The 14,918-nt window shown below is 47.4% G+C and overlaps 8 protein-coding genes across 8 annotated transcripts; 5 read left to right on the forward strand and 3 right to left on the reverse strand.

The window, feature by feature from the left end:
- Positions 1–782: 782 nt before the first annotated feature.
- Positions 783–1,575, forward strand: FMAN_14231 (uncharacterized protein; the record flags this gene model as incomplete). The annotated part of the gene is made up of 3 exons (XM_041825521.1): positions 783–1,099; positions 1,149–1,460; positions 1,509–1,575. 3 exons carry the CDS (start codon positions 783–785, stop codon positions 1,573–1,575), a joined length of 696 nt encoding a protein of 231 aa, XP_041690893.1.
- Positions 1,576–2,671: 1,096 nt separating this feature from the next.
- Positions 2,672–3,577, forward strand: FMAN_14230 (uncharacterized protein; the record flags this gene model as incomplete). The annotated part of the gene is made up of 1 exon (XM_041825522.1): positions 2,672–3,577. One exon carries the CDS (start codon positions 2,672–2,674, stop codon positions 3,575–3,577), a length of 906 nt encoding a protein of 301 aa, XP_041690894.1.
- A 428-nt stretch (positions 3,578–4,005) lies between these two features.
- On the forward strand, positions 4,006–4,896 carry FMAN_14229 (uncharacterized protein; the record flags this gene model as incomplete). Its single annotated transcript, XM_041825524.1, has 2 exons — positions 4,006–4,721; positions 4,773–4,896. The coding sequence occupies 2 exons, from the start codon at positions 4,006–4,008 to the stop codon at positions 4,894–4,896; spliced, it is 840 nt and encodes a 279-aa protein (XP_041690895.1).
- Positions 4,897–5,201: 305 nt separating this feature from the next.
- On the reverse strand, positions 5,202–5,615 carry FMAN_14228 (uncharacterized protein; the record flags this gene model as incomplete). Its single annotated transcript, XM_041825525.1, has 2 exons — positions 5,202–5,543; positions 5,592–5,615. 2 exons carry the CDS (start codon positions 5,613–5,615, stop codon positions 5,202–5,204), a joined length of 366 nt encoding a protein of 121 aa, XP_041690896.1.
- Positions 5,616–6,294: 679 nt separating this feature from the next.
- On the reverse strand, positions 6,295–7,200 carry FMAN_14227 (uncharacterized protein; the record flags this gene model as incomplete). The annotated part of the gene is made up of 1 exon (XM_041825526.1): positions 6,295–7,200. The coding sequence occupies one exon, from the start codon at positions 7,198–7,200 to the stop codon at positions 6,295–6,297; it is 906 nt and encodes a 301-aa protein (XP_041690897.1).
- Positions 7,201–8,412: 1,212 nt separating this feature from the next.
- FMAN_14226 (uncharacterized protein) lies at positions 8,413–10,070 on the forward strand (the record flags this gene model as incomplete). Its single annotated transcript, XM_041825527.1, has 4 exons — positions 8,413–8,500; positions 8,556–8,762; positions 8,811–9,062; positions 9,193–10,070. The coding sequence occupies 4 exons, from the start codon at positions 8,413–8,415 to the stop codon at positions 10,068–10,070; spliced, it is 1,425 nt and encodes a 474-aa protein (XP_041690898.1).
- A 104-nt stretch (positions 10,071–10,174) lies between these two features.
- On the reverse strand, positions 10,175–11,310 carry FMAN_14225 (uncharacterized protein; the record flags this gene model as incomplete). The annotated part of the gene is made up of 3 exons (XM_041825528.1): positions 10,175–10,612; positions 10,636–11,011; positions 11,138–11,310. The coding sequence occupies 3 exons, from the start codon at positions 11,308–11,310 to the stop codon at positions 10,175–10,177; spliced, it is 987 nt and encodes a 328-aa protein (XP_041690899.1).
- Positions 11,311–11,993: 683 nt separating this feature from the next.
- FMAN_14224 (uncharacterized protein) lies at positions 11,994–14,417 on the forward strand (the record flags this gene model as incomplete). Its single annotated transcript, XM_041825529.1, has 1 exon — positions 11,994–14,417. One exon carries the CDS (start codon positions 11,994–11,996, stop codon positions 14,415–14,417), a length of 2,424 nt encoding a protein of 807 aa, XP_041690900.1.
- Positions 14,418–14,918: the final 501 nt, after the last annotated feature.

Consider the following 14,918-nt stretch of genomic DNA (forward strand, 5'->3'; position numbering starts at 1 on the left):
GGACGTAATGTTGTCCTTGCAGGGGGACGTAATGTTGTCCTTGCAGGGAGACCGTAATGTACGTACTTAAGCTGATACCCTGGTCTATGGATGTGCTTGTATGTCGTCTCGTTCTCATATAAACCGTGTGTTGACAGCTTGAGAATATGACCTATAACAGCAACGAAATCGACAGCCTACAGCAACATGTGCAAGCAAATAGTTACCCGCCTCATCTGCATTATATGTTCTCGTTTGCTTACTACCGAGACGTCCATTGAGCGTTGCTCCTTGCCTATCCTCTGCAAGTCACCTGAACGTATTGTGAGCAGAGAATATTGCCCGAACTGTGACCCGGATCATGAAATGTAAGACATTTGCATAAACTGAATCGTACAGTAACTAATCAGAAATGGTATTAAGAGTGGCAAGGGTTCATCCTCATACGAGCTTGCAGGAGGAGAAGGAGGGGCTGGGGTGAAGAAGGAGTTCAAGCGCCGCGGATGGCGTGGGAAGCTAGTCTCAAATGAGCGATACCTGGATCGCCCAGCTTGGTATAGTTCATGTTGATCTCTTCTTATCACACTTTGGCCATAGTCAATTGATCATGACCCAATGAGTTGAGACATGAGTCGATGTCTAGACCCTGCCCTATAATGAGTTATCATATGCGTGAATACAGGCCTACAGGCATCATCGAATACAAATACCATGGCCGTCAGGCATCTGCATATGCAGTTGCCTTGCTGTCGACTTACATCTTCTTTCAACCTCCTTGACAATTGAAGTAACCCCAAAGCACAATGGACTTTCGTGACCACGCACTTCCCATCACACCGCTTGTTACCCCTGTGATCGATGGCGACGTCCCTGTTACCCCTCTGACCGAGACTGATTCGCTTGAAGATGAGGATGATAACGCCCCTGTTACTCCTCTCATCGAGACTTATTGGCTTGAAGATGAAGATGGCGACGTCCCTGTTACCCCTCTGACCGAGACTGATTCGCTTGAAGATGAGGATGATGACGCCCCTGTTACTCCTCTCATCGAGAATTATTGGCTTGAATATGAAGATGACGAACTGCCAATGAGTCGAAAGGATGTTGACAAGCTATGCGGGTGAGTGCGTCTCCTGTTTGCTTTCAAGCCCAGCTAAACGAAATCATAGGACACACCCATCCACTGTCGAGCTGAAGTACTTTACCTTGCAGCTGAAGCTCTTTCAGGGGTTGGGCAGTCTCGCGGAGACCATCAAGGTCATGGAGGCACAAAAGAGTTGGGAATATACCATCAAAGATCGGTTTGTAGCCAATCAGTACAGAATTGTCGAGAGCCAAAAAGTGGAAACTGGATTCTACTGGCGCTTTGTAAGGGGTCTGGAGAGCTTTGCAAAGTTTGTGCCCGATTGCGATCCCGACTTACAAGCCTTCCAAGTGAGGTCTGAGCTGGAGACTGCAGCACCCACATCACGATTGTCACTGTATGTATTATTCTTGCTATCATGAGCATCCGTTACTGATCTATTTAGCAATATGCTAGTTTTTAGTCCTGTCCCCGAATGTGAACGGGCTGCCGCGCTGCCTTTCGAAGAGTGATTAGCATTGAGAAGGGGGGACGTCATAGTTGAGCTATATATATGTACCTAGTAGATGGATTCAAATTAAATGATGGACACAAATTCACCCAGTTTCTCAAATCCCGGCAATGGCCCCAAATTCACCACCTAGCGGTGTCTTTGCTAAAGAGTTATGTGAGCATTTAATGGCCTCATGTCTGAGAACCTACTCACAACAAGAACAGCGACCTGGCGGGAGCACATAAACGAGACAGCACCCCCTACGGCGGTAACAGTTGTAATTGACGAAGTATACCAAGTATTCAGTAAGCAGGCAACACTGATATGTTTGAAAGCGCTTACAAGAAAGTTAGGCCAATTGAGTTCTATACATGGCACTGACTGCCGATGCTTAGAACTTCCGCTGGCAGACGGCTCCACGCTACCGATAGCACTTTGGACTGTCCCAGTCACTGTCAATCACTTCGGGAGGATACTGAGAGAGGAAGGATATGACCTCAAGTTCGCGAGTGACTTTTTGTCATTGTATCCTGATGAGAATGACACTAATGTCATTTTGGCACTCACTTGGCAGGGAAATTGGCTACTGGGTTATTATGGGGGGAGAAGGCAGAACTGGGTGGTGCTCAAAGACGGCCTTACGGACATAAAGCATTCCATGGCCTTTGTATCTTAGATATGGTACAATATTATGCTGTCATAAAGCGCAATTTATTCCATATCGGTAGCGTGCTAGGCGTGAGTGCTCTCGCAAGCCACATTCTACATGGGAAAAGAGATAACAGATGCGACCGGCTTTGAGCCTGCATACCCCCGAGATATGAGACCTCGAATTTCGAAGATGGTGGGGGAGTGCGGCGTCCAAACTGTATCGAAGTCCTTCATTCGAGGTTGCTGGAAGACCAGGGTCGAGATCGACACCTACATGACAGGAAGGCCAGAGGGGTCTCGGAATTCATTGCCCTAGGATACAACAACCTGGAGGTGTCCGTGCCTTCTTGCTAACGGTGAGCACTGCTCGCCGACTAAAAGGTGTCCCGTTTCTCGACTCGTGGCTTCCCTCTGTTCATCCTCAGACTCTCACCCCACGAGCACCTGAACTTGGAACCATCATCATGGCAATCAAACCTATTCAAGCGTTCAACCTCAACAAGGAGAACGGAGATGCCGATTTCCTACCTATACTATGCTCTTTTCTATCACTCTTGTACGGAACCCGGCGGACACCCTGGCTCACACCCTCTGAAATGACATTCTGTCGAACTCAACTAGAAAAGTTTGGTCCACAGCAGTTCACTGCTAATCTTCGAGATCGACTCTTCAGCCAAATGAGTATGGCTATCATGCCCTGGTCCAGTACCAGATACGCATTACAAGGCCATTTCGAGATCGCCAGCAAGATCATGACTCGAAAGGGAAACCCTTTCAAGATCCTTCGCGAGATTCCATCTCATCCTGTCGATCGCAGCAAGCAGGACATCCTTCGACATGTGAATAAGGTCGGGCGGTTCAACATCCCGTTGGAGGAAATCAACGATAGCAACGTTGATGCTATTCTGGTGCTCTGCATTGGTTTACTGGGAGGTGAACGAGGCGAAGCATTCGTGATTGAACAAGTGGTTCATATTGCGCCAATTGCTCTATCTTATGCCGAACACCACACAAACAATCCATTGTTCTTTGGCCCTGTGGTGTCACCACCTCCCATCGCCCCTCTGTTTCAACAGCCATTGCCATCCCCAGCATCGCCTGCAGGGCGGTCTATCACTCGTGGTCGGTGTCGCCGTCGCTCTCTCTCTCACTCCAGGTCTCGCTCCCGGTCTCGAGAAAGCTCACGATCTACTGATCGCTCGTGTGCTCCTCCCTCTGGGTCATGGCGGCATGACTTTCACACTTGGATTGCGAGTGTGAATATATACAAGTTTGGGGGCGTTCTATTCATCACAGGAGGGCTTCTCTTTTACATGCTTGCGCTGTTTCTGTCTTCCAGTAGAATTATCGTGTTGCGTATGGAAATGTAACTTGAGTTCGAGTTAATTGATTTCGCCATTCATTTTCACCTCTTGAAATGTGATTTCTGAAGTTAAGAGCACTTTGACTCTCTGCCTGAGATGAATACGTGTAGTTACTACCTTTCATACGCTTTTACCACTATAAATTCACCCCTGAGCTGGTAAACACAAAAGAACATTTGACATTACACCGTTTGCTTACCTAGGTACGTAGATACTGCGTGACACGTCACAAGATTCTCGACTTCCTGGGAAGTCGCTGTGCAAGGGTGTTCCATCCCTGCTCTGATGCAAGCTCAAGGCAGCGGTAAGGCATTCTTGGGAAGAATCTTGGTTCGCCTTTCTCCATCTTTGGACTATTAAAGCCAAGGTCCTTCCCAGAGAGAGGCAAATTATCCAACTCGAATCACCCTTATCAACCATTCTTCTGATCAATCATGGACTTGTTTCAGAGACTCCGTCATAAGCGTGATGATCAACGTCGATATATTTTGAGCCTGCAGTCGAACAATGAAATAATTTCTGTGTTGATATACCTTCATGGAACCCTCGGAGAATTCGACAGCTTTGTGAGCAGAATGCCCAACTTAAGTTTGAAAGCCAGTATGGAGTTGCTCGAGCATGTTGCAACATCCATTTACTTGCTCATTTTGGGTTCATGCAATCCACTGGTCACCAAAGGGGACCGGATCCTGGGGCATATTAAATCTCAACTGAGTGTATTGTCGGCGGCGCGCCCTTTGATTGAAGCTCTCTGGGACAAGGAACCGATGCACGTACTTGAGTTCCTAAACTTCATCACGTCGGAGATATTGTTCCTAAACGAGGTTCTTCAACAAAAAAGGAGCTTGGACTCATATACGTATTTCTATATTACCCCCTTCGATTGCAGCCTGATTCGAATGAGAGAATATAGGGGGTTTGCAGAAAGGCACGCCGCAGCACGCCTAAGGTGGCATGCTTTCCAGATGCGAGATTATAAAGAGCTAGTAGACTGCGTTCCAGATTTCGGCATACTCTATAGTCACTTGGCCACCCGGCGCCAAGGAGACCACTTGCGGATGCTTTCAAAGTTGGCAAACTCCTGTGGAGTCCGAGAGGTGCTCAATATGGCCAGTTTTACAGCACTTCCCATTCACCTACCTTATCTACAGTATGTTTTATCTTCCCTATTATTTCTATACTTTGTATTGACTATGAATAGTGTTGAAGATGTCGCTAGACTTTGCCAGCTTCTCTTCAGTGTCTCAGGTAGCAGTGTTGGCATAAGCAGTGAGGATGTCATCATTTCATTCTTCAAGGGATTTGGGAGTCAGGTGCCTCGATAGTTTCAGCAAAGATTACTGGGGCCGAAGTTGTGAAAGTCAACGGGGGTAAGGAGTCCCTTGGGAGAATTGCATGTAAATAAAGAAGGAGAAAATCATATTTGCCACGTATCAATACTTTGTTCTCAGTTCTATTGTAGGGAATGTTTGTTCCTGGCATGTCTAACGAAATGAATGTGTTGAGTCAGTCAGATGACGTTGGAGAGGCTCTGCGTGGGCCAACAGGGTCAGGTTGCGCTGTGATGCTGCTGTCACTCAAACCCAAAAGTGAACTTGTACTCTGCAAACTGAACATTCCGCACAATAGCTTATGGCCAGAGATACAGGTCTGGCTGCACTAATTCCTCTGTCTCCTGGTCGCCATGCACGTCCGCCAATTGACGTGCCCAGCACAACGCCGCCATAATAGCTGGCCTGTCCTCCATAGTCCGCGTATCGAGGGGCGACCGCCTAGCCTTGCTGTCCAGGGGCTTGTCATCGTCGCTGATGTCATCAACCTCAACGTCACCAAATCTTAGCTCCGACCGCGCATGATCCAGATAGGGCTTCATAGCATGACAATATCTCCACGACGGTTTGTGGTATGACCATTGCCGAGCTTTCTTAAAGTTGAATAAGGAGTCTGGCGGCACCTCCTCCATTGTCGGTATCTGTGGGTGGTTAGTTACGTGGAGGATTCTGAATTTGGTCCCGATTACGTCAAAGACCGCAAGGTCGTGCATTTTCCTAACCCAGAGAAGATAGTTAGTCTTTTACGACTATCCAGTATCTAAGGGCGCTTTACTTACGGTGCATCATTATTGATCCAAAACTTGAAAGCCTGGCGGAAATACTCCACTTCAGCCTATGCGCATGCCTCAGCTTCGGCCCGCTTCCATCCCTCAGAGGTATCCTCAGATACCAGCTTAAATAAGGCCAAGAATTAAACTGATCTGCAACTGCTATCTGGCCGCATGCGGGAGGCTATCTGGAGGTATGTACCGAGTTGCTGCCGTGAAATCTAAGCCCGATATGTGCGGTCTATATTATTGAAGTAGCAAGACTGGTGAACTCTGCAGCCTCCTATGCCTGTTGGTATGAAGAACACGAGTGCATATAAGACCATAAGTCCTCGCGCTCTTAGAGCGATGCGATGCTTATATGGTGAGCTCAGTACCTTTTCGAGTAGCTCCTAGTTGATACCTGCTTCTTTGAATGGCTGTCTCTAACTGGGTTTGCTAGTCAGGAGCCTGCACAAATACTTCCTTTTGAACTCTTCTAACGCTGCATTAGCGAATCCATTTGACAGGGGCAATTTCACGTCTGTCTTGACCCGCAAGGGTTTAACCCATCGCTCCCAGAGAGAAGATGGTACTCTATTAGACTATCACGACTTCTTAGATATAGATCTCTGCTTCCCCCTTAGATCGCCCTGTTCTTCTTCTTCAGAAACTCGATACATTCTTGCTCCAATGTTGAGATCAAGTCAGGGTTCATTGAGCTTAGCATTGTTTCAACCGCTTGAAGTCCCCTCTTATTTTGTAGCAGCCGTATGATCTCCTGGTCAACTGAGTATACGGATTCAAAGTCACCGATCCAGCACCTGGACATCAATCCCCCAAAGAGAGCGTCTGAAGACGACTCTGGGAGTTCACCGTTCATGATCTTCTGAACTCGTGTTGGTGGGTCGAGATCATGCCAAGGAATTCTCTGAAATCGAATCGTGTAAATGCAGGAACCAAGAGAGAATTGTTCGGTGATGGCACTCCCTTCTGGCAATTCGTAGTTCTTGAGTACTTTGCAAAACGGTTCGCTTGAGGCAAGTAGCTGGGATCCCTTCTCAACCGCGCAGTCAAAATCCCCCAGTTGGATATCGCCCTCGTCACCGCGGGCAGCAAGAAAGATGTTTGTAGGGCGAAGGTCCCCATGAATCAGTCCAAGGTTTTCTAGCCAAGTCAAAGCGCTCGAGAGTTGTCTGATCCACCGCTCCTGTATCTGTTCCGGTAATGGCTTGCTAGAACACTCTTCAAGTCGATCGTTGAGTGTCATAGCTTGTCTATGGAGAAAGATACCCTGGGGAATATAAAGAGGACTTATGAGAATATGGGGGTGGGGTTTCTCTCGCAATAAAGAGTAGATTCGTTCCTCATTCTTCATTTTCTCAATATTTTCCTTCATGTCAACCTCCTGCGAAGGAGCGGGGTTGTCAAATGTTGTTGGGCACTTTAGCACGATACGCTGGCTGATGGCAAGCACATGGCCGGCGGCACCTGATGCAATAACATGATCACTAGCTAGCGAGAAGGGCAATCGCAGATGCGCGATCATATTAATGAAAGTACTGACAGGACGTTTGAACGAGAAGGAGAAAATATCGTTGTAGGTACAGTGAAGGTTGGTAATTGTCAGATGGAGCACAAGCCACCAGTGCCCCAACAAGGCCCACTAAGCCCACTAACCGAGCCCCTCGTTCCCCAGAATGATTACCCCCGGGCAACACAGTTAGGGCATTTATCTTTCTTAGATGACCATGTTCCAATTATCCTTTGGGTTAGGGCAATCAGCGCCCCTCTGCACAGCTGCAGCGCACCTGTTCACGTACGACACCTGCTCAACCTCGTGGCCGCACACATGTTTGGCGCGTGGATGTATGAGCTCGCACATCTTCAGGTACCTTTCGATTTGTCTGGGCGATATTAGTGAATTTCTTTTCGCCGAAATGTTCAGTCCCAATCGCAAGCAGCTTACAGTGATGGTAAAAAAAAAGTTTGTCTTATTGATTTGTCCGTACCATGGGATGTCTGCAGGGTGTGAACCTTTTATATCTCTCATCTGACAGAGAGACCTGGGTTGAGGCTCTGAATCTTGTCGAAAGGCAGATTGCAGCTGCAACAGGTAGGAGCGGACCAAACGCATAGTCTGCCAACCAACGTCGCTTGGAAGTGCCTCCAATTGTCATGATCAGATATGGTTTCGTTGCTCCTAAATCGTGAAGAAATTGATACACTGCATGGTTTTCCAGCAAGTATAGCCCAGGAAGCCCTGGGGCGCTAGATCGTAACTGAAGAAAATGGCAGGCCATAAGTGGTTTGGTTACTAAGGGATTATTCAGGAAAAGTTCCTGAGCTTGATTGTGGCAGGGGGAACTCATGTTCGAAAGCTTGTGTATTGTCTTTCTTCTAGAAGAGGGGAAATTCTGTATCTAAATCCCTCAACTTCCGGCATCTTGCCGAGGTTTTACCTAGGTACAAGCGATCATTTCATTCTCCTAATCTGACATTAATCCCTGTTCTGACTTGTTCGCACAGCCGGCTGTGCGGGTATGAGTCGCCTTGTGGCAGGGCACTGCTTATTAATAAGACCTGTCAACTCTTAGACCTAGACCCCCAGACTGTGATAGCGAGCCTAAAACTAAGCAGTGATAATCTGATTTAATGACTTCAACTTATAATTTGTTATTATCATGTCTAATAAACGTCCCTCATTGCTAACACCAGGCAAAGTTTCCATGTCCCAATCTATTCACTATGGCTTCACTACATGAGTACCTTGAGGGGTAATGAAGGTGCCACTGTCACTCTTGACCTCCGCAGGGTTTGCAGAATGCCCTTCACGGTTTTCCCAACAGGTAGACATCCCCGATTTTGAGGATTTTCTTATCCATAAGAAGATCACTGGTATAGTAAATCCCGAGACACTGGACGATATGCTTCGTTCTATTGGCACTTCCCATGTTCAGTTCCATGAGACCTTGGGGCTGGAACAGCCGCCATGTCTGAATCATACCACGACTGTACACTGCCTGCTCGGCCAGACGTGCTTGGATAGGGCTATAGCTTCTCTAGGGTCTAATTTTGAGTGCACGGTACAAGTATTCTGTATCCGACCCCGTAAGCCACAACGCTTTCACAGCAGAACATCACTAACCATGTTTATAGTTTCACAAAGATACACTGACGGTGAAATTTATCAAAAAGTCAGTCGGCATATGGGTACAAGCCGGCTGGGACTTGCAGATCTGTGGCTAGAGCATCTTCAAGAAGGTAAACGAAAGCATCTCGCTTCGTTACTTGGTCACCGACAGATTATGGCGGCGATGGGAAATGTTCTCCCATTTGCTGGCCTATGGGATGAATTTCTCCTAGGAAACTGGGCCAAACATCTCACAGCGCACTGTGACGACCTTATTAGTAAGTATTGGAATCACATCAGTCGAACATGGACCGCCATCTTCAAACAACTTGAACACCTCAGACACTTGATCGACATCCAAACCCGTGGAACGCTTGCGCTACGAGGCGCCTGCATGGAGCACTTTAGATCGTGGCAATATCGAAGAGGGGTTTAAAGATATGGAACCATTCCCTCATATTAAGAAGAAGCTTGACAGAGTCACTTCAAAAAGAAATATTCTGTCGTTGGATTGCACAATCCCCAGCATACGCACATTTGGCGAAAATATGCGATATCTCACAATTCCAGCAAAGATCATTGAAAGACTTGTTGAAATGAAGCCAATGCGCAGGCGAATGCAAAAGCGCCTTGCACCGGTTGGCCAAGCAACACAGAGTTTATTCGAGAATTTGAGGAAGGACTGGAAGGCTCTAGGAGGGTTCTATGAGGTAGCCGAAGGTCAATTCTACAAGATCAAGGACGGACCTTCACCAGAGCTCGCGTTTCTCCAGCTATTTCTGGTAGCCTGGAGGAACTTTCCACGCTTAAGTACTGAGGCCCCTCCCCAAGATACCAAGGGAGTTGGTATGATAGCCTTCGTGGATAACGAAGAAGTTGCGCGGCTCTGTCAAGCTGCCTATGTGCTCGGGTTCAGTAATGCTAAAATCATGGAAAAGCTCAAGATTAATCCTGAAGTTAGAGCGCGTTCCATGAGGCATAAGAAGGCTAAGCTAACTATCAGAACGCTGCGGTCGCTCAAGTTTTCGGCTTTCTACCCACAGCTTTTTCGCCAGTATAAGCCAAGAAGAAACCCAGAACCTGTTTCCATTCAAGCTGACATTACGAAAGCTTTTTTTGGTGAATGGATTGGCATTCTAGACTTTCAGGCCAGCTATGCAAATGCCTCGGACAATCTGCCTCAGGACTCTGATCAGCTTGTCCGTAGAAGACACATGAGAGAGACCTTCAAAGGGAATGGTTTAACAACAAGACTCGAATTTTTTCAATTTCTCAAAACTACATAGTAACGTGCATGATAAGCGAGTGCTCCACCAATCTACACTTGAGGACTCAGAAAGAGGAATTAAAACACTACAACCTATCTGATCAATCAAAATTAATTGCTAGACTATTCCCTATTGACCTCAATTGACTCTTGATAGGTCCTTGTAGTATGCCCAGTATTTCCGCAAATACTACATTGCCGAGGCTTTGATACTCGGGACCTTCCTTGAATACCTCTTGAGGATTCAGCTGTCACCTGCGCATCAATATCTATTTGATCGAGTACTTGTGATGGTTCCGTTATAGTTAAAGCACCTTCCTTCCGTACCGTAGTCCTTCTTCCCCCCTGGCGCCGCCCTACTGTCTTATTCTGCTGTTCAAGTTGCTGATTCCTCTTATATAGTAAGGCCATCTGATCCATAAGATTARTTGTTGACTTCTCAAARTACTTGACGGCTTGAATTATTGACTCAGGGGAGCTGCTTTTATGTGTTCTGATCCTTCCTTGCAGATATTTAGAATGCGATTGGGCTTCTACTACTGTCTTTGGGGTCCTTGAAGTCTAAGGGTCGATGGTATTGTGACCTCGACGGGAGGCGTTGGAGTCCGTAGCTGTACATCAAGCTTTGAGATGACATGTTCTGGGTCAAAGGGAGCAAGCCTAGCTCCTCTAAAGCCTCCTTTGATATTGCTTTCTGTAATCGCAGCCTGGTGGGCGGTATGAGAGGCAGGAAGGAACTCGGTCTTGGTGATATGGGTTATAAAACATCTGATCAGATGCTCTATTTCTCGACTATAGGCCTTTTTCAGCGATCCAAAGCACCCTACATCAAGAGGCTGAAGTAGACGAGAGGCATGAGCAGGCATACAGAGCGTGATAATCTTGTTCTCCTTGCAGTATCCCTCGAATTCGACGGAATGGTGACTTTCATGACCATCAAGGATCAAGAGTCGATAGCGACTGTTCGCCCGTTTAGCTGTAGCCCGATTAAAGTGCTTTAGCCACTCGAGACCCAGATTGTTATTAGTCTATCCATTCTCGCTTAATGCAATAACCCAATCGCCAGGGAGGTCGCATTCTTCGTACCAGGTGGCAAGGTAATCTTTACCTGCACCAATGATAAACGGCGGGATCGATTGACCTTCCGCGTTGATCCCCTCGATCACAGGAATCCATTCGCGATTTCCAGGCTGTACTTGCTTTGGTAATCCTTGCCTATGGGAGCCTGTGACGACTGTTCCGGGCTCAATTATGCCCATCATAAAGCCGGTCTCATCAAAGTTCCAGATATCATTTGATCGGATACCATATTTCGCGATCGTATTCTCTACAAGCCGAAATCAGCCACGAATAATAGTCAGATCTTCGCATTTAGCTCTTTGATAGTCATATCTGCGATACCGACGTGTCCTTAGCTCTGGTGGTCGCTTGATGAAGTTATGTGCCCATCGCTTGCCGACAGGTGGCGCGCCGCGGTTGGCACGTAAAGAATTCGCGATATCTTCCACATATGATAGTCGCGAGGGAAAACCTCGCGAATCTAGGTCAAGGAGGTATTGGACTATCGTACCCTATTCCTGATCAGAGAATAACCGTGACTTTGTGAGAGTTTCACGCTTTGAAAGAATGCCTTGCCGGCGGCGACTTAAAGCAAAGCGATCAATATGAAGGGCAAAGAATAATCTTAGCTTCATTTAGAGACTCTAGCATATTGGGTCATTGAGAAATATCTAATTGAAAAGTGATAGTGTAGATTGAGGGATTCTTGGAGCACTCGCTTGTCGGGAGCACTCGCTTATCATGCACGTTAACTTATAGGTGGCCACTGCCATTATGTCAGCAATCAAGTTGAACTTCTTTGCTGACATAATACCGAAGCACACCACTCATCATCACGCGGTAATTTCTAACCTTCCACAAAGCCAGTATTCGAACCACCAATATGTTTGCCGACCACTCGCTTCTCACCCAGTCACTTCTCAAGAAACTGGAAGAATTGGGTGCGGAGGTCTCCTCGATTCGGGCTGACCTTGATGCCCAAATCGTTTCGCAATCGCCATCGACGCGTCCAGTAAGCTATGATGGTAGTAGTGAGGATAACCACGAAAATCAGCCATGGACACAGATCCAGAGTAAGCTTGATGACGTCGAAAAATCTATCAAGCGGCTCGGTCACATCGTGTCAGGGATTGCCAGCAACACTCAGATCGATCCATCACATAGACTGGAAGTTGAACCTGCAAAAGCGGGGACGTCATCGACATCACGATGCCGGAGTCAAGATGTACCGACCAACCTTGAGCCCCAGTTGACTCCCGATACGCGATACCGGCCGCCTCTTAGTTTCGATTTCAATCTACAAGACGAGCATACAACGACGTCCCACCGTCCAACACTACAACGCCAGCGCAGCACGAATGTTGTTGATAAGATACAGCCGTCAAGTCCAGTATCTACCCCGGACTCTGAAGGTTGGACTTCGGGCTTCCCTGCGGAGAGCGACGATCTCACCCATATACAAGACTCCCGAAAGCCAGACACGCTGGGTTCGACGCCACCTTACTGCCCGACACCGTGCAGCTCCTCAGAGGCAACAATATCGGCTGAGGAAATGATGACGGGGCTGGTCTCGAAGCTTACAGAATTGCAAACAAAAGATGCTCCACAAAAAATGACAGTAGCATTGAATGATATCAGCCTGGCCGAAATGCAACAGCATATTGATATACACGATAGTGGCTGGCAATACACAAGCATCAAATATAAGCGTGGGCCAAAAGGCAAGGGTTTCTTGAAAGCGCACTCATCAAGCGAAAGGCCTGTTCTCGACTGGTCTGAATTTTCGACCAGAGTGAGGAGACCGACCTTTGAAGAGGCCAGTCAAATTTTTGAGGACGTTGTTGCTAGCCCCCCTAGTAGCAATGTGCCCTATATTACTGGTCATGTCAAGTTTCCCTCTCTCAAACCACTTGACCCTGGTTCACGTATCACGAACGACCAGGCTCTTCAGGATCTGCACTCCGAGTATCATCATATTGGCTTCAATCTTTCTGCTCAGCGAATGCATTGTGAGGACAGGACATACCGAGAAGGATCCGTTTATCATGGCTTCCGATCCTACAACGAGGTCTATGCCGGACCTGGGTTCAAGTTATGGTTAGTTGTTGCAAATCACCATATCTCTAAATTTGAGGATTTCTTTGAGCAGAGCTTCAGCTGCGGTACATGCAATCAGAGATACGGGCATGAATCGGTTCTTCTTGCACCTTCACGACTTGAGGAGGAGGGAATTGACTTCTCAATTGAGATCATTGGACGCGGAGAAGCCTTTAGGACATTGCCAGGGCAACCACACCAAATCATCAATTACGGCGCCTGTGCTGCACGATCCGTAAATTATTTACATGATGATGAAGAGTTCTCACCCGAAAAGGCGTCCTGCTGTTGCAAATGCGGAGTGTCTGAGAATTATGGCAACTCTCTTGTTCCCGCTCCTCCGGAGCTCGTCGAGCCTGTGCGAAAGCCTCTACCGAGCAAGAGGCAACACCCGCATCCTGCTCAACCTCCAAAAGCAACACGTGCTTGCACCGAGGTACTTAAGCGGCTACAGGATGATATCGATAGGGCTAAAACGGCTGATCCACATTGCAACATTCCATATCTTAATAAGACCTACTTGTCGGTTACGCAGGTGGACGTCGTCTTGAGGGCTGCGTCCATTCGAAGTAAAGTTGCTATGAACCAACTATCATCATTAACCTATGAGCTTTTACACAAGAGACAATCCGAGACCTATGATGACAATCAGGGAGAGGTCACTATCGATCGGCAAATCATGTACTTGAAGGAAAAGGTTGGGCAGTCAATCTTAGCAAGCTATCTTGTCCGACACGCCCAGTTATGCCTGGCCCGGGTAGTTGATAGGCAAACGAAGAGTCAAAATCGCAAGGCTGCGAGTCCTAGTGACCTTGACCGCCGAGCAAGACAGCTTGGGATCAACAACATCAATCATCATCTTCAAGAAGGACGGAATTGGATCATAGTGTGCGGATCCTATGAAGGACTTCATCCACTCATTCTGCTAGGGTCTAAAATATTGGGCAACAAGCTTGTAAGTTCCAAGGATGGTTTTGGTGTTACCAATAAGAGCTGGCACACGCTCAGAGACGACCATCTTGCAGCTTTTCACAGTCTAATGGATGATTCATTTGCGCACAAACTTGCCATTGCTGGAAAACTCTTTCTCGACCTGCTGAACAGGTTGATCCAGCCAGTCACAAACTGGGAACAGATTCTCAGCAATGTGGTCAACTCGGAGGACCTTGAAGAATCTATCGACTTGTATACTACAATTAAGTCAGCTTGATTGCTCTTCTGAATCATCAAGCAGCCTATTATCCCTTCAAATGTATGTAGTAAGCATGCCGTGCGATATCATGAGACAGAGCAGTTCTTCTTCCGTCATGATGTCGGTCTCGTACAGTCGTCGCGCATCTGCCAGGATGCATCGCTTAAGGTCAATCGAAGCTGCCATTGGCTTCCTGAGGGCCGCACATTCGTTACGGAGCTAGTCGAAAGGTCATACAGCCATCACAAAGCCTCAAGGTAGTGGCCCTGGCTGTACCCAGGGCAGTCGATCGAGGATTATTGGCTCCCAGGAGGGCATGCAGCTATTATGAATGCCTCGGGACAAGTTTGTCAAGACTCTTGTAGGTCCCAGGGGACAGGACCAATTCCCAGTATGACTCCCTAGGAAGTCAAGAGCAATGGCAGTGACTTCCTGTTGGTTGAGTTGATCTCAGGCTCTCATGCTTTTCATATCAGTCACGGTGTCGTGGCTAGACGAGACAAGGATCGGGAAGTATAA

Source organism: Fusarium mangiferae, assembly GCF_900044065.1.
Source record: "Fusarium mangiferae strain MRC7560 genome assembly, contig: FMAN_scaffold022, whole genome shotgun sequence".
Classification (NCBI taxonomy): domain Eukaryota; kingdom Fungi; phylum Ascomycota; class Sordariomycetes; order Hypocreales; family Nectriaceae; genus Fusarium; species Fusarium mangiferae.